We start from the raw sequence: 16,054 nt of genomic DNA, 5'->3' as shown, positions 1-16,054 counted from the left end.
ATATTACATACTGTGTGTGTGTATATATATATATATTATATATATATATATATATATATATATATATATATATATATATATATATATGAATGTTTGAGCAATTATGGAATGTGAGTGCTTACCTTTTGGATGTATGGCTGCATTAAACTTCTACTCCGTTATTATCTTTGTTTATTTATGTTAGCTCATTATTTAAAGTGGTGGCGTCCCACTGGTAAAGGTGACAGTATAAATAGGCTTTTGTTTACATCCCTGCGGAGGTATTTGTTTTATGGGCCTTGTCAGTGACTCTTTAGCCATTTGTCTGGAAACATCAGGTCTCGGTTGCCCAAGGTGACAGTGCCCTTCTCATCTGGCCCCTCTGACATCTGAGGGGCCGTTGCGTGGACAGAGGGATTAGCATGCGTCTCTTCATATGACAAACAAGTAAGAGCCGAGGCAGCGATGGCTGCTGGTCAGGGTTGTGTTTTCGGGGAGGGGATGGCGGGAATGCGAGCAACTCGGTATCGCAGTCAACCTGACACCGCCAACGCCGCACTGGCAGCACGACAGCCAGCCAAGCTATTCCGCTCTCCTCCTAATGCAGCCTTCACGCCTCTGCTGCAGGACACTTCTGGGCTCTGGCGCTCCCAGCAGCGACCTGTCACAGCGCACGTCGACCCCTCTGCCCCTCCTTCGAGAGTAAAATCGGCTTTTTCAGGGTTGTCCGTTTAACAAATTGGAAGCGCCCGCGTTGCAGCCAATCGATCAGGTAGGCTTACCCCCAGCAGCTCTGATAAGAGCATGACGGATGCTAAACACCAGGCCGGAGCCTCTGAGCAGGGGGCAGCACCCACAGACAGACTTATCATGGAGAAAAATGGCAGCGGCTCACTGAGGCGGCACGGGAGTGTTCCACTACTATCCACTCCTGCATTTTTTTGCTTTATTACGCTATAAAGGTCAGCAAAACACAACTAAAACTGCTCAAAGAAAAAACATTTGAGTGAATTAGCAACCACGCATCTGTTCTCCATTTCATACCGCAAATCCAGTGTCTAAAAACAGAGCTGGAGTTCCAGAAATGTTGATGGTTCATGGGCAGAACGGTCAAATATCACGAGAATTATAATGAAAGCTAGAAATAGTGACACGTTAAACCCAAATGGTAAAAGGTTAGATGCCTTTTAAATGGAATAAGCTTCAGCTTTAAGGTCTATTTGCATCAGCAGCCGTGGAAACCGTCTGTCCACTGGGCTGTGAGTCGATACGGAGCATCGCACACTCAGTGTGTTCATACCAGAGACCGTACAAACTCAACGATGCTGCTCGTGCACCCCTCTACAGCTCACTTATCTTTTACACACATACACACTCGTGAATGCGCACCCACAAACACATGCGTCACAAACAGGTCATTTTGAAAGGGCATTCAGCATTCCTGGCATTCTCGATGGTGCCTGGTATTCTGACCCCCAACAAGAATCTCCCAGATCTTCTGCACCATCCCCACACCTACACACACACCTACACACACACCCACCTACACACACCTTACTCACACCGACCACACATCAGTTAGAGACGCTGCCACTTTAAGTATTTATTCTCATGAATATTTTCTTTAAACAATAAGTTGTTGTTGTTGTTGTTGTTAGAAATACTTTAAGAGCCACGGAGATGTTACAGCAATTATTTATCTTCAAGAACGTTTAAAGTCAAAGGTTCAAAACGAACACTCAAGGCATCTTTAACATATTAAGACGCTCTCACAAACAGGAAGTAGGTTTGCAGAAGAGCCCAGCAGCTCTGACTGTCTCACTGTCTGTGGGCAGCCGTGGGACTGCGATGGCGCCCATCGTCCACACCTGTCTGAGGTCGCGACCCCTCGTCCCTCTCAGGACCCGCCTCCTCCGTCACGACACCCACCCTTCTCCTTTCACACCTCCATCTGTCCATCACTCCATCTATCTTTGCATCCTGCTGCTATCAGCTGCCAGTCTCTGTGACGAGGTGATGATCATTCTGCTCATCTCTGAAACACACACCGCCACACACATCTCCACACACACCGCCACACACACCGCCACACACACCGTCGCACACACCCACACTTCTAAACCCACTTGTTTGTGAGTGCACTAAAGCTCCATGCTTGACAATAGCAGGGACCTGATCCCATTGACGTGTTAATGAAAGCCCAGTTTTAGCAGCAGATCTGGGATCAGTATGACATCAAGAGAATCTGGAGTGTGTAAAGAGGTGGACATGCGCGTCTCTGCTGACAGGAGGACGTTATGTAGTGAGACTGAAGTAAAGGAGGAAATGACACAATTACAAACAAATGTTGAATCTGGGCGACAGACCCCCGCTAATCTGAAGAACAACTTTTTTTTAGTTTGAACCCGAATTCATTGTTGCGAAGAACAAAAACAAAAGAGCATCTGGAGCAGAACAATAAGAGTCCAGACAAATAACGGTGACAGGCTGCACGTTCAGATGGATTCTAAATAATGAAAGGTAATACCTTTTGCTGTGACCCCTGTGTCAAAAGACCCCAAATTCTTTTTGAAGGTTTAAGGATGGAGAGAAGACAGACTGAGTTGGTTAAAGGATGAATAAAAATAAGGCTTGTGCTGGTGGAAAATGTAAAGAATGAGCCGAAACGAGGCTCTGAGGAGGAGAGTGAAGAAATGGGAATGGAAGGAGAGATCAGCTGAGGTCACATGCAGCCTGCAGTGAGGCTGCAGCAGCAGGAGGCTTTTACCATCCGCCCTCGAGGCTCCGTCTTCTGACAAATGACTTTGACATCTGTGTTTCTAAGAGATAAGTGGAGATGAGAGGATACTGAAATGGCTCGAGCGCAAAGCATTAAAGAGGACAGGCAGCAAAAGAAACGTCCCCCGATGGAGCCGGGCTGAGGGTGGCCGCAGATGAAGGTGCTGGCGGCAACAGAGTGGCATTATGCTGCTACATTCCCGCACACTGGAGTCATCTTGATTGAATCACACTCCAAGGAGAGCAGAGCACCAATCAAACAACTAGCAGGATCCCGTCGATTGAAAGTGACAGTGCTGGTTTTGGCTGAGCCCCGTTCTGTCTGAAGCACTTAGGGAAAGGATTTGAGAAAGCAACAAAAACTGGAGCTGAAGCAGGCCTGTGAATCTTGCACGTTCCTGGGCTCCTAAAGGGATAAAGTCGATTTTACCTGCAGCTCGAGCAGGAAAACGATACAAATATCATTCTGATGAGTTATTATGCTTATCTAAGTCGATAAATGTAGGGTGCTGGATCTCTTAAGAGAGTGAAATCGCCACCATCTTTAGGGTTCTTGGCCAGCGAGCCAATACCCTCCACCAGGAGAGTGTTGGCACAGCCAAAACACAACAGCCCACAGAGCCACATCACAGTTGAGCTTGTCTGAGTTCAACGTTTTAAAGACTTGATGGGGAAAAACGGGATTTAGATTTTACTGAATGCTGCGGGCAGCAACCTTCCATATTAGAAAACAGAACACAATCTGGCAAAAAGCCAGACGACCAAGGACACCACAGCGTACAGGCCTAAAGATGACACTACGCACATCTCAAAAACAATAAGGCCTCAAAAGGAAGCTAAAGGTTGCCCTCTTCTGGATGGTTACAGTAACACTCCCTTATGCTTGTCTGCTCCTGCTCAAGGCTGCTTCCTGTTCAAAGGAATCATTTTCTCTCCATTTCAATTGCTGCTCTTTAGAAAACTGAACCTATGAGGAGGGGGGGATTGGAGAATTAAATAAACAGAGATTCGATTAAAGTGAAAAGACTTAAGGTTGCTTTTCTGCACATGTTCATAACTGTGTTTATATGGACCTTTAGGTGGTGTTTGTTCTCTCTAGCTGGGTCAGCCAGCCTCCTCAGGGCCTTTCGGCAGAATTCCAAGTGAATCCAGATAGTTTGACTAACTTCATTCAGCTCCAACTTCAACATGAACTGTCCAGCATCACCGCTGCAGTCAGATACCGGTCTGGGAGTGTGTGTGTGTGTGTGTGTGTGTGTGTGTGTGTGTGTGTGTGTGTGTGTGTGTGTGTGCGTGCATGTGTGTGTAACTGGTGATTGACAGTGGGCAGACCTGTAAACAGACTGACAGACAGATGGACATCTGAAGGACCATTAAATCCAGGTCATTTGATCCGTGTTTTGGTGAATGGTTCTTTGACCCCCGAGAGCAGGTCTGTTGCGTAACCCCCCAACATCAACCTGGACCTCCGTCCAGTCCTGCTCCTGGACCTGGTACCACTCACACTTTCACTCTCTGGCAACAAACTGCACCTTATGAGCCTTTGCTGGTCTTTTTTATTGGTTGTTGATACAATGTGGACAGTTGTTGCACATCTCCTTCAGGGAGCCTCACTTTTCACTTCATCTTCCAGACCGCCTCTCACTGACACCAGGACACTAAATATGACATCAGCAGCGATAATGGCGCACAGCAGGAGAGATTACAGCCTCCCAAACTAATTAAGAAAGGCAGGTCACAGTCTGGGGGCCATTATTAGACACAACAGGTTAACAATCATAACATTTGTGTGATATCTAGCCCAACCCGGGCGGACGTTTGGCGGATTTGGAGTAGTTGTCTGGGTTGTATTACCACTGAAAGATAATATCTCAGGTCTGCTGTGGGTGATCCATCTCAACAGTCTGTCAGCAGCACAGATTATTTTCAGACAGGGGTCTGGTTTAAGTGACAGCGGGGGCCAGCACCGGGTCTGAGCAGCAGCTGTGTCACTATTAGCAGAGCTAAATATACGTGACAATCATACCGAGGGAGAGTACTGGACAAGGTCGCGCATTATTGGCACCCGCCTCACTTTTAACTGTAATCCAGCTACGGGCAGCAGAAATCAAAGAAATTGAACGATGCTGCCCGTCGCCCCCCGTCGCCTTAAATTGGGTCACGAAAGATAACAAGCACAGCTGCTTTGCCCGGGTTTGCTATGTCTTGAAGCTATTAAAAAGGCAGCCACAGAAATGTAAATTCACGCAAAGGACACGAGAGGCCTCGCTCTGAAATGTTAGGTCTACCGTCATGGCTCGGACACGACCCCGGGGAAAACATGAAAGGCAATCTCTCCGTTTAGAGGGTTTAGTATTAACCGACGTGGTCAAAGAGCAGCGGAAAAACAGAGGAAAGACACAGCATTACATGGTAAATGCTGACCCCACTTTACTGAGGTCCTGCTGAGACGCGGTGGAGGAGAGGCAGTAAAGTCCAGAACGGGAGGAGGGACGCCACACAGAAGGAGAAAGACCATCAAAGCGGAACCCCCCCCAAACACGGCGATATTGTTTGAAAAATAAAGAGAAATGGCTCTTGTGACAAGCTAAATGGGGGAAAGATGAAGCGGGAAGGTGATGGAATGGCGAGAACGGCGAGGGAGAGGACAGCGAGGGGTACGGTGGAATGTGGGAGAGGCGGAGAACAGGGTCAGCTCGGGAAGGTTTCCAGCTGCGCTCCCTCCACTCTGATCTTATCTGGCCTGTTTGCTTGGGGTACGAATCCCACCCCCCCAGATGTCCTGCGGTTCTGACCACCTTTTCCTACTAACAAAGAAGCTGTGTATTTCTGTGTGTGTTCTACCTGTGCTGTCCACAAACACCCACAGGTGACCATGCAGATATGACAGGTAGACGTGTGTGTGTGTGTGTGGGGGGGGGGGGGGGGGGTCCATAACACCAATCATTCCGTGGGTTTGTGAAAATCAAGAGTTTATTCCCTGTTTGGCCTTTTCTGTCAGCCTGATTAAGGAGAATCCAACGCTGGGCCGAATCAAAGGGAAACAGAAGTGAGAGAAGCTCAGATGGAACTGGGATGAGTCCATCTGCCCTGTTTATTCTGTCCGCCGACTCTGTTGCCGAGGGTGACGATCCCACCATCCCATTAACACAGCTCCGTTCGGGTGAGGTCCCCTCGTTAGCCCCTCGTAAATATACGGCTTCACGGCCAGCACGGGAAGTTACGGCTCTGCCGGCGCTCTCGTGTGTTTTATTGGTTTGATCCTCGCTGCAAACAGCCAAATTCTTTGTTTGGAACATGAAAGCAGGACGAGCGGGAGGGGAAAGCGCATTAGCGTACCTGCCAAAGCGGTGTTGCAACAACAGCCCGCTCAGATTAAATCGGTCTGACCGACAGAGAGAGACAGCGTTACTGAGAAAATGAGAACTCGTTTGTTGATTTCACATGCTGCATGACTGCGATTATTCAGTTTCCACTCAGGAGAATTGTACTGTACACATCAGCCCGTCAGTCAGCGCAGCGGCCGCCTTCCTCTGCCTCTTTTATTTACAGGCCTCGTCTTTCGACCTCTTCCAGGTCGCAATCGGAAACACATGGACGTGAGAAAATACGGCGAGTAAATAAACACGCTCCAAAACAGGCGTGCTGCCCTCCACAGGCCGAGGCTTCGCCTTCGACTCCCTCAACGCGCTTTCACGTCAAAATCTTGATGAGTCGCCACTCCAAACTGAAGATATCGATGAGTTGTGGTCAGGCGCAGCCTCAGGTCCCGCTCACTGATTTCTACCCCAGGGTCGGCCCTTTTCAACACAGGGTTTTAACATTAATACGCCGCCTGGGCTCATTCACGCCACCGTTGGTCAAATAAAAACACGTTGATCACCGCAGGCCGGAGCGAACTGAAAGCCACACGCGCACATCAGGATCTGGCACCAAAGAGCTTCATCCTGGGCCAACACGTACTGTATATAATATGGGCAAGCATAACGTGCAACAGCGCTGATGGTCCGCCTGCGACCGCAGCAATGGTTTAAGATGACCGTTTCCTGTTTGGATGATCTAACGAGGCAAAGGAACGGGCACATTCGAGGGACCAAACGGTAGATACGAGAGGGGAATTTAAACGCCGGCAGAGAAAATGAGAAGTACAAGAGATCGGTGGACCTGATAGATTGAGCACATGTTCGACCCAGATATTTCGTGGGTAATCCGAGCCGACTGGACATCTGTGATATATCTCCCAAAATACACTCGTGACTGATTTTATTATGATTCTGGAGCTGAACGGCAACTATGCAGATAAGTCCTCCCCATAGAGGCTGGCAATGGAGAGTGGCTGATGGATGGTATGCAGAAACACACACACATACACACACACACACACAAGGTTTCATGTAAAAAACAGATGGAACACTGATAAAAAAAGTCTAATAAAGTTTCAGTGTGTTTGGGTTAGCCGAGTGGCTCCGCCGCCCCTGCGTGGCAGCGACGGTGTTCCCGGCACCAACGGAGCGTTTCATTTTAATGGCATCGGAGCGGCGGTGCGAGCGCACCAGTGCGTCCCCATTAACACGTGTTTAAAAACCCATTATCAGGCCGTTACAGCCTCATCCGCCACAAAGCCGCCGATAAACACAGACTGTCGCCGGTACACAGAACTTTATTCATCGTTCCTGTCCAAGCGGGAGCTAAGCTGACTGTTTTCCTGTTCAGATCTCATCCATCATCTCTGAGTGTGAACGGCCATCCATCAATGCTGGATATGGCTCAAACGAATGATGCCCAATCTGTTTAAATCATCTGATTCCAACAATCGGCAGCATTTTCTCACATTTCCCTGTCAGGTGCTAAAGCAAACAGCAGCATTTCCCCCTTTATTCTTCTAACTGTATGAGAATAAAGGAGAAATTCACCTACAGAAATCACTTTGACCTGGGACACATGTGATCATTTCAGCTCATTTCTTCCGTTTGTTTTCTGAAATTTCGCAGAAGAGTTACTCCCCCCCTGAGATCTGCTGTCCACTTTACTTGTGTCTGCAGAACGCAGCTGTGTTGCTCTCTAACGCACGTCGACGGCTACAACATGAGGAAATCAGCTTGTCGGAGAGAAACACCTGAGAGAACACCCAGTAGGTCCCTCTGCATCTCCTCATTGTCTGTTTACAGTATGTGCGATAGTCCTCTCCACCCCCCCACCTCACTCCTGGCTGAACTTTGGGTTAATGTATACATACGTGGAACACACCGACCGACTGTGGAGGTGCGGCAGCCTCGGGCGCTCCAGATCCCGACACCTGCTCTAAGTAGACACTCCTCCAATCACATATAGACGGAGAGAGGAAGAAATGCATCATTTGTTAAACAGCTAGTTAGTACATGGGGAGAAATGAATGAGGGACAAAGGACACAGGAGACCCATTTGTAAAACAGAGGAAAAGCAGACCTGACACATGCAGACCCTCCCCCTCCCTGTGAGATGGTGTTAAGTTGTTGAGAGCCGTCCTGCGCTCTGCTCCAGAATCGCCCTCACCTCAGTGTTATGACAGAGTAACATGGGCCAGTGGTGCCGAGCGCCCGTTCAAAAGGTTTCAGACGCGGCTTTACGAGTCCGCGCTCTCATTAAAGAGGTGCTGGGAGAGTGGCGAGCCTGTCCGGGGGCAGAAGCACGTTAGGCACGGGGAGACCATCTGGATCACCGGTGCCCGTCCCTCCCGCTCTCCACGGCCACCTCCACCCTCCACCTGTCTGGGAGGGATAAACGATAGCCTCTGCCCCGAGCGTGCTTCCCTAAACTTCTGGGCTCGCGTCTGCAGATGAGATCGGCTCCATAAATCCAGGTGTGCACGCGTGAGCGCCATCCTACAGCTGGATTCGGCCTGGCTGCATTTCAGAAGGATTACTCCGGCCAAGGATACTGGAAACGTGGTTTTCATACACTTGAAATTGTACCAGATGAGAGGATAACAACTGGAGCTGTAGCGAGATGCTACTGGACGCGTGGATGGATGGACCACGGCAATTAAAGGACGACATTTAGACAGGCAAAGGTGGAGAATCATTAATTTAATTGGTTTATTTAAATGATTTAACGGTCAATCAGTAACGGGAGCCACAGCGGTTTAAGTGTACAGATGCAGCACATGGAGGGATCGTTGACCTCACCGTGCCGTCAGCCAGCCAGAGGCCACTTTGTGATGTTAAAGAGTTTTCTGTGCCCCCCATTAAAAACCTATTCACCGTGTCACCTGCCACTTGTGATGATTAAAGGAAACATTGGAATAGCTTCCACATTCGGCACCGGGAATGCTCGGGAAGCTCCAATAATAGTGCTTCCTAGTAATCTTTAGACGTTTTAATGGTGGCAGCATATCTGCTGGTTTGGACTTATTTACTGATATTAAACAAATCTGGGGGGGGGGGGGGGGGGGGGTTATCATCACAGTAATTCATATTACAGAACACAGAACGCTTCATGGTTCTGAAGCAGTACTGATGGAAGGGGTCAAAGGTCATGCCGTGCTGTTTTTGTTTCCCCCCTTTTAGACACATTTCTCCAACCTCTGGTCTCCCAGAGTCTCTGATGGTGAAATCACTAAATCTGCTGCCGCTGGTTGTACCATTAAAGATCAAATATGATATTGTGTTTGTTTATTTGTTTGTTAATCTGCCATGTGAAATCACAACAGAGTTTTGGCCACTTTATTGTTCTCTTGTTTCAGACTTTATAAACGTTTTTGCAGAGATGCTGCAAAACCTAAACCCATCATCTGGTGCTCACTGGTCCTGATGGTATTTACATGGTTTGTAAATATAAACAGACGTCTCTTCTACTTTAATGGGACAGAACGAGGCCTCGGAGGCACATCGTTGTTCCGCCTTCCGGGCTGCCGTCTGGACGCCGTCCAGGTGATTCTTTTGCAACAGGAGGAACGTCGGCTGTGCTTTTACACGGAGCTTCTTCACAAAGCTGATGTGGAAATGAAGGCTGAGGCAGAGTGGTAATGGCGGGGCGAGTAAATGACCCGAGAGCTGCGTAAAAACAAATCCACAGACGCTCTATGGCCCCTACTGACAGGCTGCAGTAAAGTCTGCTCTCCACCTTTCACCATTCAGACAGAATTTAGCTAAAACCTCTTGAATATGTTCACTTTCCAAAGACGGTTTCAGCTGGTCTGCATGAATCAGAACTCAGTACCAGCTTCTGCTTCCTGTTTGCTGCAGTGTGTCTGTTAAGGAAGTCCCAATTACGGCGCGGCAGCTGCCACATCACCGCGTTCAACTTCCCTTATATACAACAGGAGGAATCCCTGATGTCAAAGGTCACAACACATTTGATGCACATGTGCAGATGCGGAGATGCACGCGGAGGCTCAGATGGGCCGGCTGCTGGTGATCTAACTTACCATGCCTTGACCTCCTGGAGTGATGAGGAGTAATTATAAAGCAGACTGTTACCAGTTTAGATTGAGTAAATGTGTGCATGTTAACAGGAAGAAGAACAGATCCAGAGTCAGTGCCATGGTCAAGGACGCAAACGGGAAACCAGAGTACCTGGAGCCATGTGGCGAACATGCAAACCCCACACAGGCAGAACGAAGGTGAACCCTGCAGAGCCTCTTTCAGGCTTTGGTCCTACAGAACCATTTAGAAAAGTCCTTCAGCCGCGCTCACACGTTGCACCTGAAATCAGTGTCACGGGTTCTGATGCAACAGTTACAGCTGATTAGCCTAAAGTTACCATGGTAAACACCAACACCTAACTAAAATCAACGTCGAGGTTCAGTTTATTACGATTCCAGAACTCCAGGTTTTGTCATCAGTGACCTTAATGTAGAGTCAGGTGACATCACTTTATGACATCATCTCTACACTCAAAACAAGTCAAACTGCATTTAAACCCAGGCCGTGTCCAGAAATGATTATTTTTGCTATCCGCTTGTCTTCCAGTATTCCACAGCCACCAGAGACGTGGCGTTTCCCCTCTCTTCTACAAACACGCTCGAGCGGTCCAAGATCATCCTCCACACGAGGAAAATACATCAAGAAGAGTCCTTTCTTTATATTTAAACCCTGACAATGACCAGAGAGGATAATGGACTCTCTGAAGGATTAAATTAACCCGCAGACACGCGGCTCGCACAGCTGCGCCTCGGTGCTGCCGTCCATATGAGGGTGTAATGCAGCTGCGCAGACGCCGACACAAGTCCTACAAACAACAAAAGAAGTGGAAGGATGAGGTCATTTCCGTCCAAACCACCATCACCGAAGCAATTCCAAGATGGCACCTCTCATTTAAAGGCTGCATCTGAATTAAGATGACGTGTTTTGCCAGCGACATACTGCATCCGGGCTTTAATCGTCTGAATTTAGCAGCAAGCAAACACAAACATTTACACACCTGCACAGCAGGACACAAAGGATTTGGCTCTATTGTGTTTTCCCTCCCCTGGGAAGAGGCTTTCTCTGCCAACAGACACCCCCCTTCCATAACTCACTTCATACGCCACAAATTTATAGCAAAGCCATCACTGGGAACCAAACGCTGAAACACATGACTGCAGACTACAAAACCAAAACATGTGCACCAAATTCATGGGGGCAAGAACATAGCGGGTCCAAGAGGCAGCAGAGATTTCCCACATGTGCACACGCAGAGCTTGTTATGTGCTGTTTTCCACTATATTAATACCTCTGGCCCAAAGCTAAAGCAGAACAAACCTACAACAACATCATTTAAGAAAACAAATTTCCTGCATTTATTATTTTAAAGCAGCCATTAATGGATCTTATGTGACCTAAGTACCCTTCCTGTGGCGATAGATTGTATACGTAGCTGCAAGCCTCCTGTCTGATTTATTATAGCTTTAAAAAACCAAAACAACACAGCAGCCGTGGAGCCTGTTGGCCCTATTGTGAGTCTGCAGCTCCCTTAAACTAGGCTTTCCCCGTTCTCCTGCAGGAAACTGGGCAGGGAGAGTGTGAAGCTCCCCCTCTGCCTCCTGGGCGAGAGGCCGATCCCCAGACAGGTCGGTTAACACCAGCAAGACTGCAGTGACGCACAGACTGTTGATGCAGACAGTTGGGACCGGGATAGGTAACCGCCACATTACCTCGGAATCTGGAGCTGCTATAAATCTAAATAGCCTCACTAGAAAGGGGAGAATAATTTGTTGGTATGTGTGCAAGTAAAATGCATCAAAGAGGCCCACTGTGCCCACACTCTCTTGGTTACACACACACACACACACACACACACACACACACACACACACAACACACACACACACAACACACACACACACACACGTGGGGGTCTGTGTTCCTGTTGAGTGCATTTATGAGCTCTTATCTGATGGAAATTGATCTGACTGCACACCCAGAGGTCTGACCTCTTGCCCTCGTATACACTAACACCAAAGACTCGGACGATCTAGACGACTCCTGAAGTCTTAATACACAAATGAATCCTCGAGACCCAAATTCTTTCACGTAAACAGCCACATTTGTACTTAACTTACTGAGCAAAGTGCAGAAAAGTATGTGGGAACATCAGCACCTTTGCTTGGCTGGGAGCTGAAGTTAATTCTGCCCGAGCTGCTGAAGTTTTCCCAGCGTGGACCAAGTGCTGAATAAAGCAGCTGCTGGCTGCCAGTGTGGCCCAGCCTCTGCTGCGATGGCCCAACATTTGAATGATAATTCTACATCATGTTTCAATAGAGCTGCTCATTTATGTCAACTGTTGCATGTAATCCATCAACTACCTGCCCCCCCCCCCCCCCACACACACACACCCCAAGCCAGCATCAGACATCAGTGTTAAACAGCTTTTAAATCCAAACCGCAGAGATGACACATACGGGCCTCACATGGTTTTAATTAACTTAACCAAAGGTGTTGCATTCATGTGTAAGTAATGAATGTTTGTGTGTGTGTGTGTGTGTGTGTTCACTGTTGTGTGTGTGTTGAAAGCACAGGCGAGTGTTAATTGCAAACACCTGAAGCTTGAAAGCAGAGCTGCCATAAGTTTGCCTCGGCCTTAACAAGTGCTGCTCATGTTGTGTCCCTGTTCAAGTGTTTCAGCTAAGGCGATATGAGAGACCTGTCTCCCCCCCGCCCACCATCACCACCACCACCCACCCCCAGAAGACCTGCCTTCTGAATTATTCTTAGAACGGAGTCATTGAGCCACAAGCTTCAAGGACATCGGTAGAATTTTTTTCCGGCCCCACTGCAGAAGTGCTGCCCTCTGTTGGCCCCCTGTAACCACGCACGGCCAACGTTGAGCGTCCCGACGCAGAGGGCACGGCTTTAATGTCAGAGATGGAGCCTGGCGGCGGCGCGTCTCTCTCACACACACACGCGCGCGCACACACACACGCACACACAGCCAAAAATGCCCCAGCCTGCCATCCCGCTGGTGGGAGATTCAAGTTTCAGGTGGGGAAAGCTGGCACTAAAGTGAGAGGAGGGTCTCCTCTTACAGCGTGGTGTTGACAGAGGAGCCTCTGTCGGCCCCTCAAAGAGTCACGGACAGCAACTTGGACTCACACACACACACACACACACACACAACACACACACACACACACACACACACACCCGGGACCACAACACACAGATGGGACACAGCTCAAATCATGAAACGTCAACTGGACATAAGTCACGTAGATACAGTACAAGGTAGAAATGCACGGTGCCTCCTGAGAAGTCTTGGAAAAGGTTCCGATCTGGATTATTAGCAGGGGGAAGAAACAAACATTACAGGAAAATAAAACTGGAACATCCACTCATCGATTAATGGAGCAGTGGTAAAACAGGGTGACCTCAGGCGTTCAGTTGCACAACGGCCGCAGCAGCAAGAACACAAACACAACTCCAATGTTTAATTGGCCCAAACTGGAGCCATCGATGAGCAGGATCGAGTTTCTGCATCAAAACTATTTTACACAGAGGATTAGCTGCATAAACAGCCACCCAGTGAGCTCAGAGCCAGACAGTCCTGGGCATCGAGTCTCCGGGCTGCACCCCTGATTCCAGCCCTGTTGAGTCACATTTAGCAGATGCAGCGACATCGATGAGGAGCTGCAGAAGATTCAAACTCCATCAGTGATCCTGGTGGAAAACATTCCACACAAGAGCTCCTGCTTCTCTTATGGAAGTATTTAAAATACTGGGAGACAAGCCAAGGAACACAATGGAACACTGGACGTCACCAATAGACACATTGTGATGAGGCTGGAGTCGGCGCAACAGATCCACAAATCAATGAAGCAAAGTGCCATCTAAGCCTAACGGGGGTCCGGTTTGTAACATGACGTGGATCACGTGGCCCCTCTCCCCCGTGGAGCGCTCGCGAGACCAGTAATGAACACCACGCGCCAAAAAAAACACCATTCTTGGCACAGGGATCCTGCATCCAACTGACACAAGGATTCAGAGCAGAGGTCGGGCACCCAAACTGATCTGCTGCGTGCTGATTTTAAGCCTCTCCTCTGGAGGCTCAAAGGCTCTCAATGATCCTCCACCCAGACAAAAGACACAAGTTTTCTTAGAATTCAGAAAAACTGCAAAGAGAACCAACTGAGAGCGGATTTTTGCATCCCATAAGACGCTGTTTTGGATGTTCTGGTGAGTGGTGCTCATGTTGTGCAGTGAGACAGGTACCTGCCGGACAGGTGCACTCTTGGCCCACCTCCCGCGTTGTCCGTACTTTTGGCACCAGGACCTTCAGTTTCTGCAGAGACAGCAAGAGTTTCAGCACGAGAATGAACTCATCGCGCAAATAGAAAAGAGACAAAAGGGGCAAAATACAAGTTCATTTTCAGGGCAACAGAAGAGCTTCAGGAAACTTTAGACATTAGTTATGTTACAGAATAAGTTCAGCACTTGATTTTTTCAGATAGAAGTCTGGATGGATCCACCCCACCATGATCTGGATAAGTTTGGAACTTTATCATTATTGTATGAACACATTCCAGGTCATCTATCTGTGCTTTGGTCAGCCTGTGAACATCTTTCACAGCAGTATGGTTGTTACACATTAAAGGGGATTTATGGGGGATAAAGCGGGTACAGTTGCCAAACGGATAAACCCGCGGTTTTACGCGCGTTTTACGCACAGATCAGCCAGCGCAGCTATCACAAATGTTTCCAAACAAGGAGCACCAGGTGTCACAAACACGTGTACCTGTTCAACGAGCTGCTCTACTGGGTTGGCCAACTCTGGAATCAGGGTCCCTTCGTCGTTGAGAAAAGCCGCGTGTGGCGGTTCGGACACGGGCGCCTTGTTCGTCTCCATCTGCAGTCTGTTCTCCAGCTCGTAGGTCTTGGAGGTCATGAGAAGACACACGGTGACGGAGCTCAGGGACATCAGCAGACACAGAGCGACGGGGAAACCTGGAAGCCACAGCTGGACTGCGGATTTGGGCGCACACCGGCACACCGGTTTGCGTTCATCCATGATATCCGTCGCAGTATCCATGGCGCAATCCTGCATCAGGGGGGTTCCACGCAATGCAACACTAATTTGGTTGTTGGTGTCGGCCACCAAAGCGCAGTCTGACTCGGCACACAAAGCTTACAACCCCGGTAGACCCAACTCTTAAGTCCAAGTCTTTGAGCTCAATCTTGGAGCACGGAGGCAGCAGCGCGCACGGGTGACAACAATCGGTGCCAGCTGGAGAAGAGGCTTCAGCAACTCGTTGGTTCTCGTTTCTTGTTGGACAGAAACGGCCGTGATCGGCAGGGATGTTCAATTTCCACTAGCAGCTACAACTGTTTGCCCTCCTGAAAGGCGCACGTCAAACTATTTAAGATGCGCCCGCCCTGCTGACCACGTGGGCGGGGGGAGCTCCGCCGCTGAGGCAGCGTTTTCTCAGACGCTTTTATTCGAGAAGCCCCTGATTGGGATTGTCAGACAGTTAACCGACCATTGCTCACGCTCGCCACTTAAATGGGAGCATTTCATCGAAATAATTTGGTAATTTAAATTCCCCGCAGTTAACTCAACTCTGTTTCAAAAACAACTTACCACAGAGCTCTAAAGTGCTGTACACGAATGGAAACATGGGCCAAAACAAATTAACAGAAGAATAAAAGTCACAAACGATAAGATGAGGCCTCTTATTAGGGGTTGAAAAGCCAAAGAAATGAGATTTGAGGGGTGGGTCAGCCAGCCTGGTGTGTCGGGAGCTGATTAGAGAGCGCGCAGCCATCAGCTGGAAAGATCGATGTGCCCCCGAGAGGGGCTTAAGGATGGGGGTCAGGTAAATAGGGCCAGGGCGGGAAGACTGATC

At 48.7% G+C, this 16,054-nt stretch overlaps 1 protein-coding gene across 1 annotated transcript in view; it reads right to left on the bottom strand.

Moving 5' to 3' along the window:
- Positions 1 to 15,647, bottom strand: part of col23a1a (collagen type XXIII alpha 1 chain a) — an 81,407-nt gene extending 65,760 nt beyond the window's left edge. The window contains exons 1-2 of the mRNA XM_057043373.1: positions 14,947 to 15,647; positions 14,424 to 14,493 (exon numbers count right to left, since the gene is read on the bottom strand). Of these exons, the coding sequence (XP_056899353.1) occupies positions 14,424 to 14,493; positions 14,947 to 15,255 (379 nt within the window). The 5' untranslated portion in view covers positions 15,256 to 15,647. The remainder of the gene's footprint in view (positions 1 to 14,423; positions 14,494 to 14,946) is intronic.
- Between the last annotated feature and the right edge of the window lie 407 nt (positions 15,648 to 16,054).

The sequence above is a fragment of the Takifugu flavidus genome, chromosome 9, assembly GCF_003711565.1.
Source record: "Takifugu flavidus isolate HTHZ2018 chromosome 9, ASM371156v2, whole genome shotgun sequence".
NCBI lineage: Eukaryota > Metazoa > Chordata > Actinopteri > Tetraodontiformes > Tetraodontidae > Takifugu > Takifugu flavidus.
This window is presented reverse-complemented; position numbering and strand designations above follow the sequence as displayed.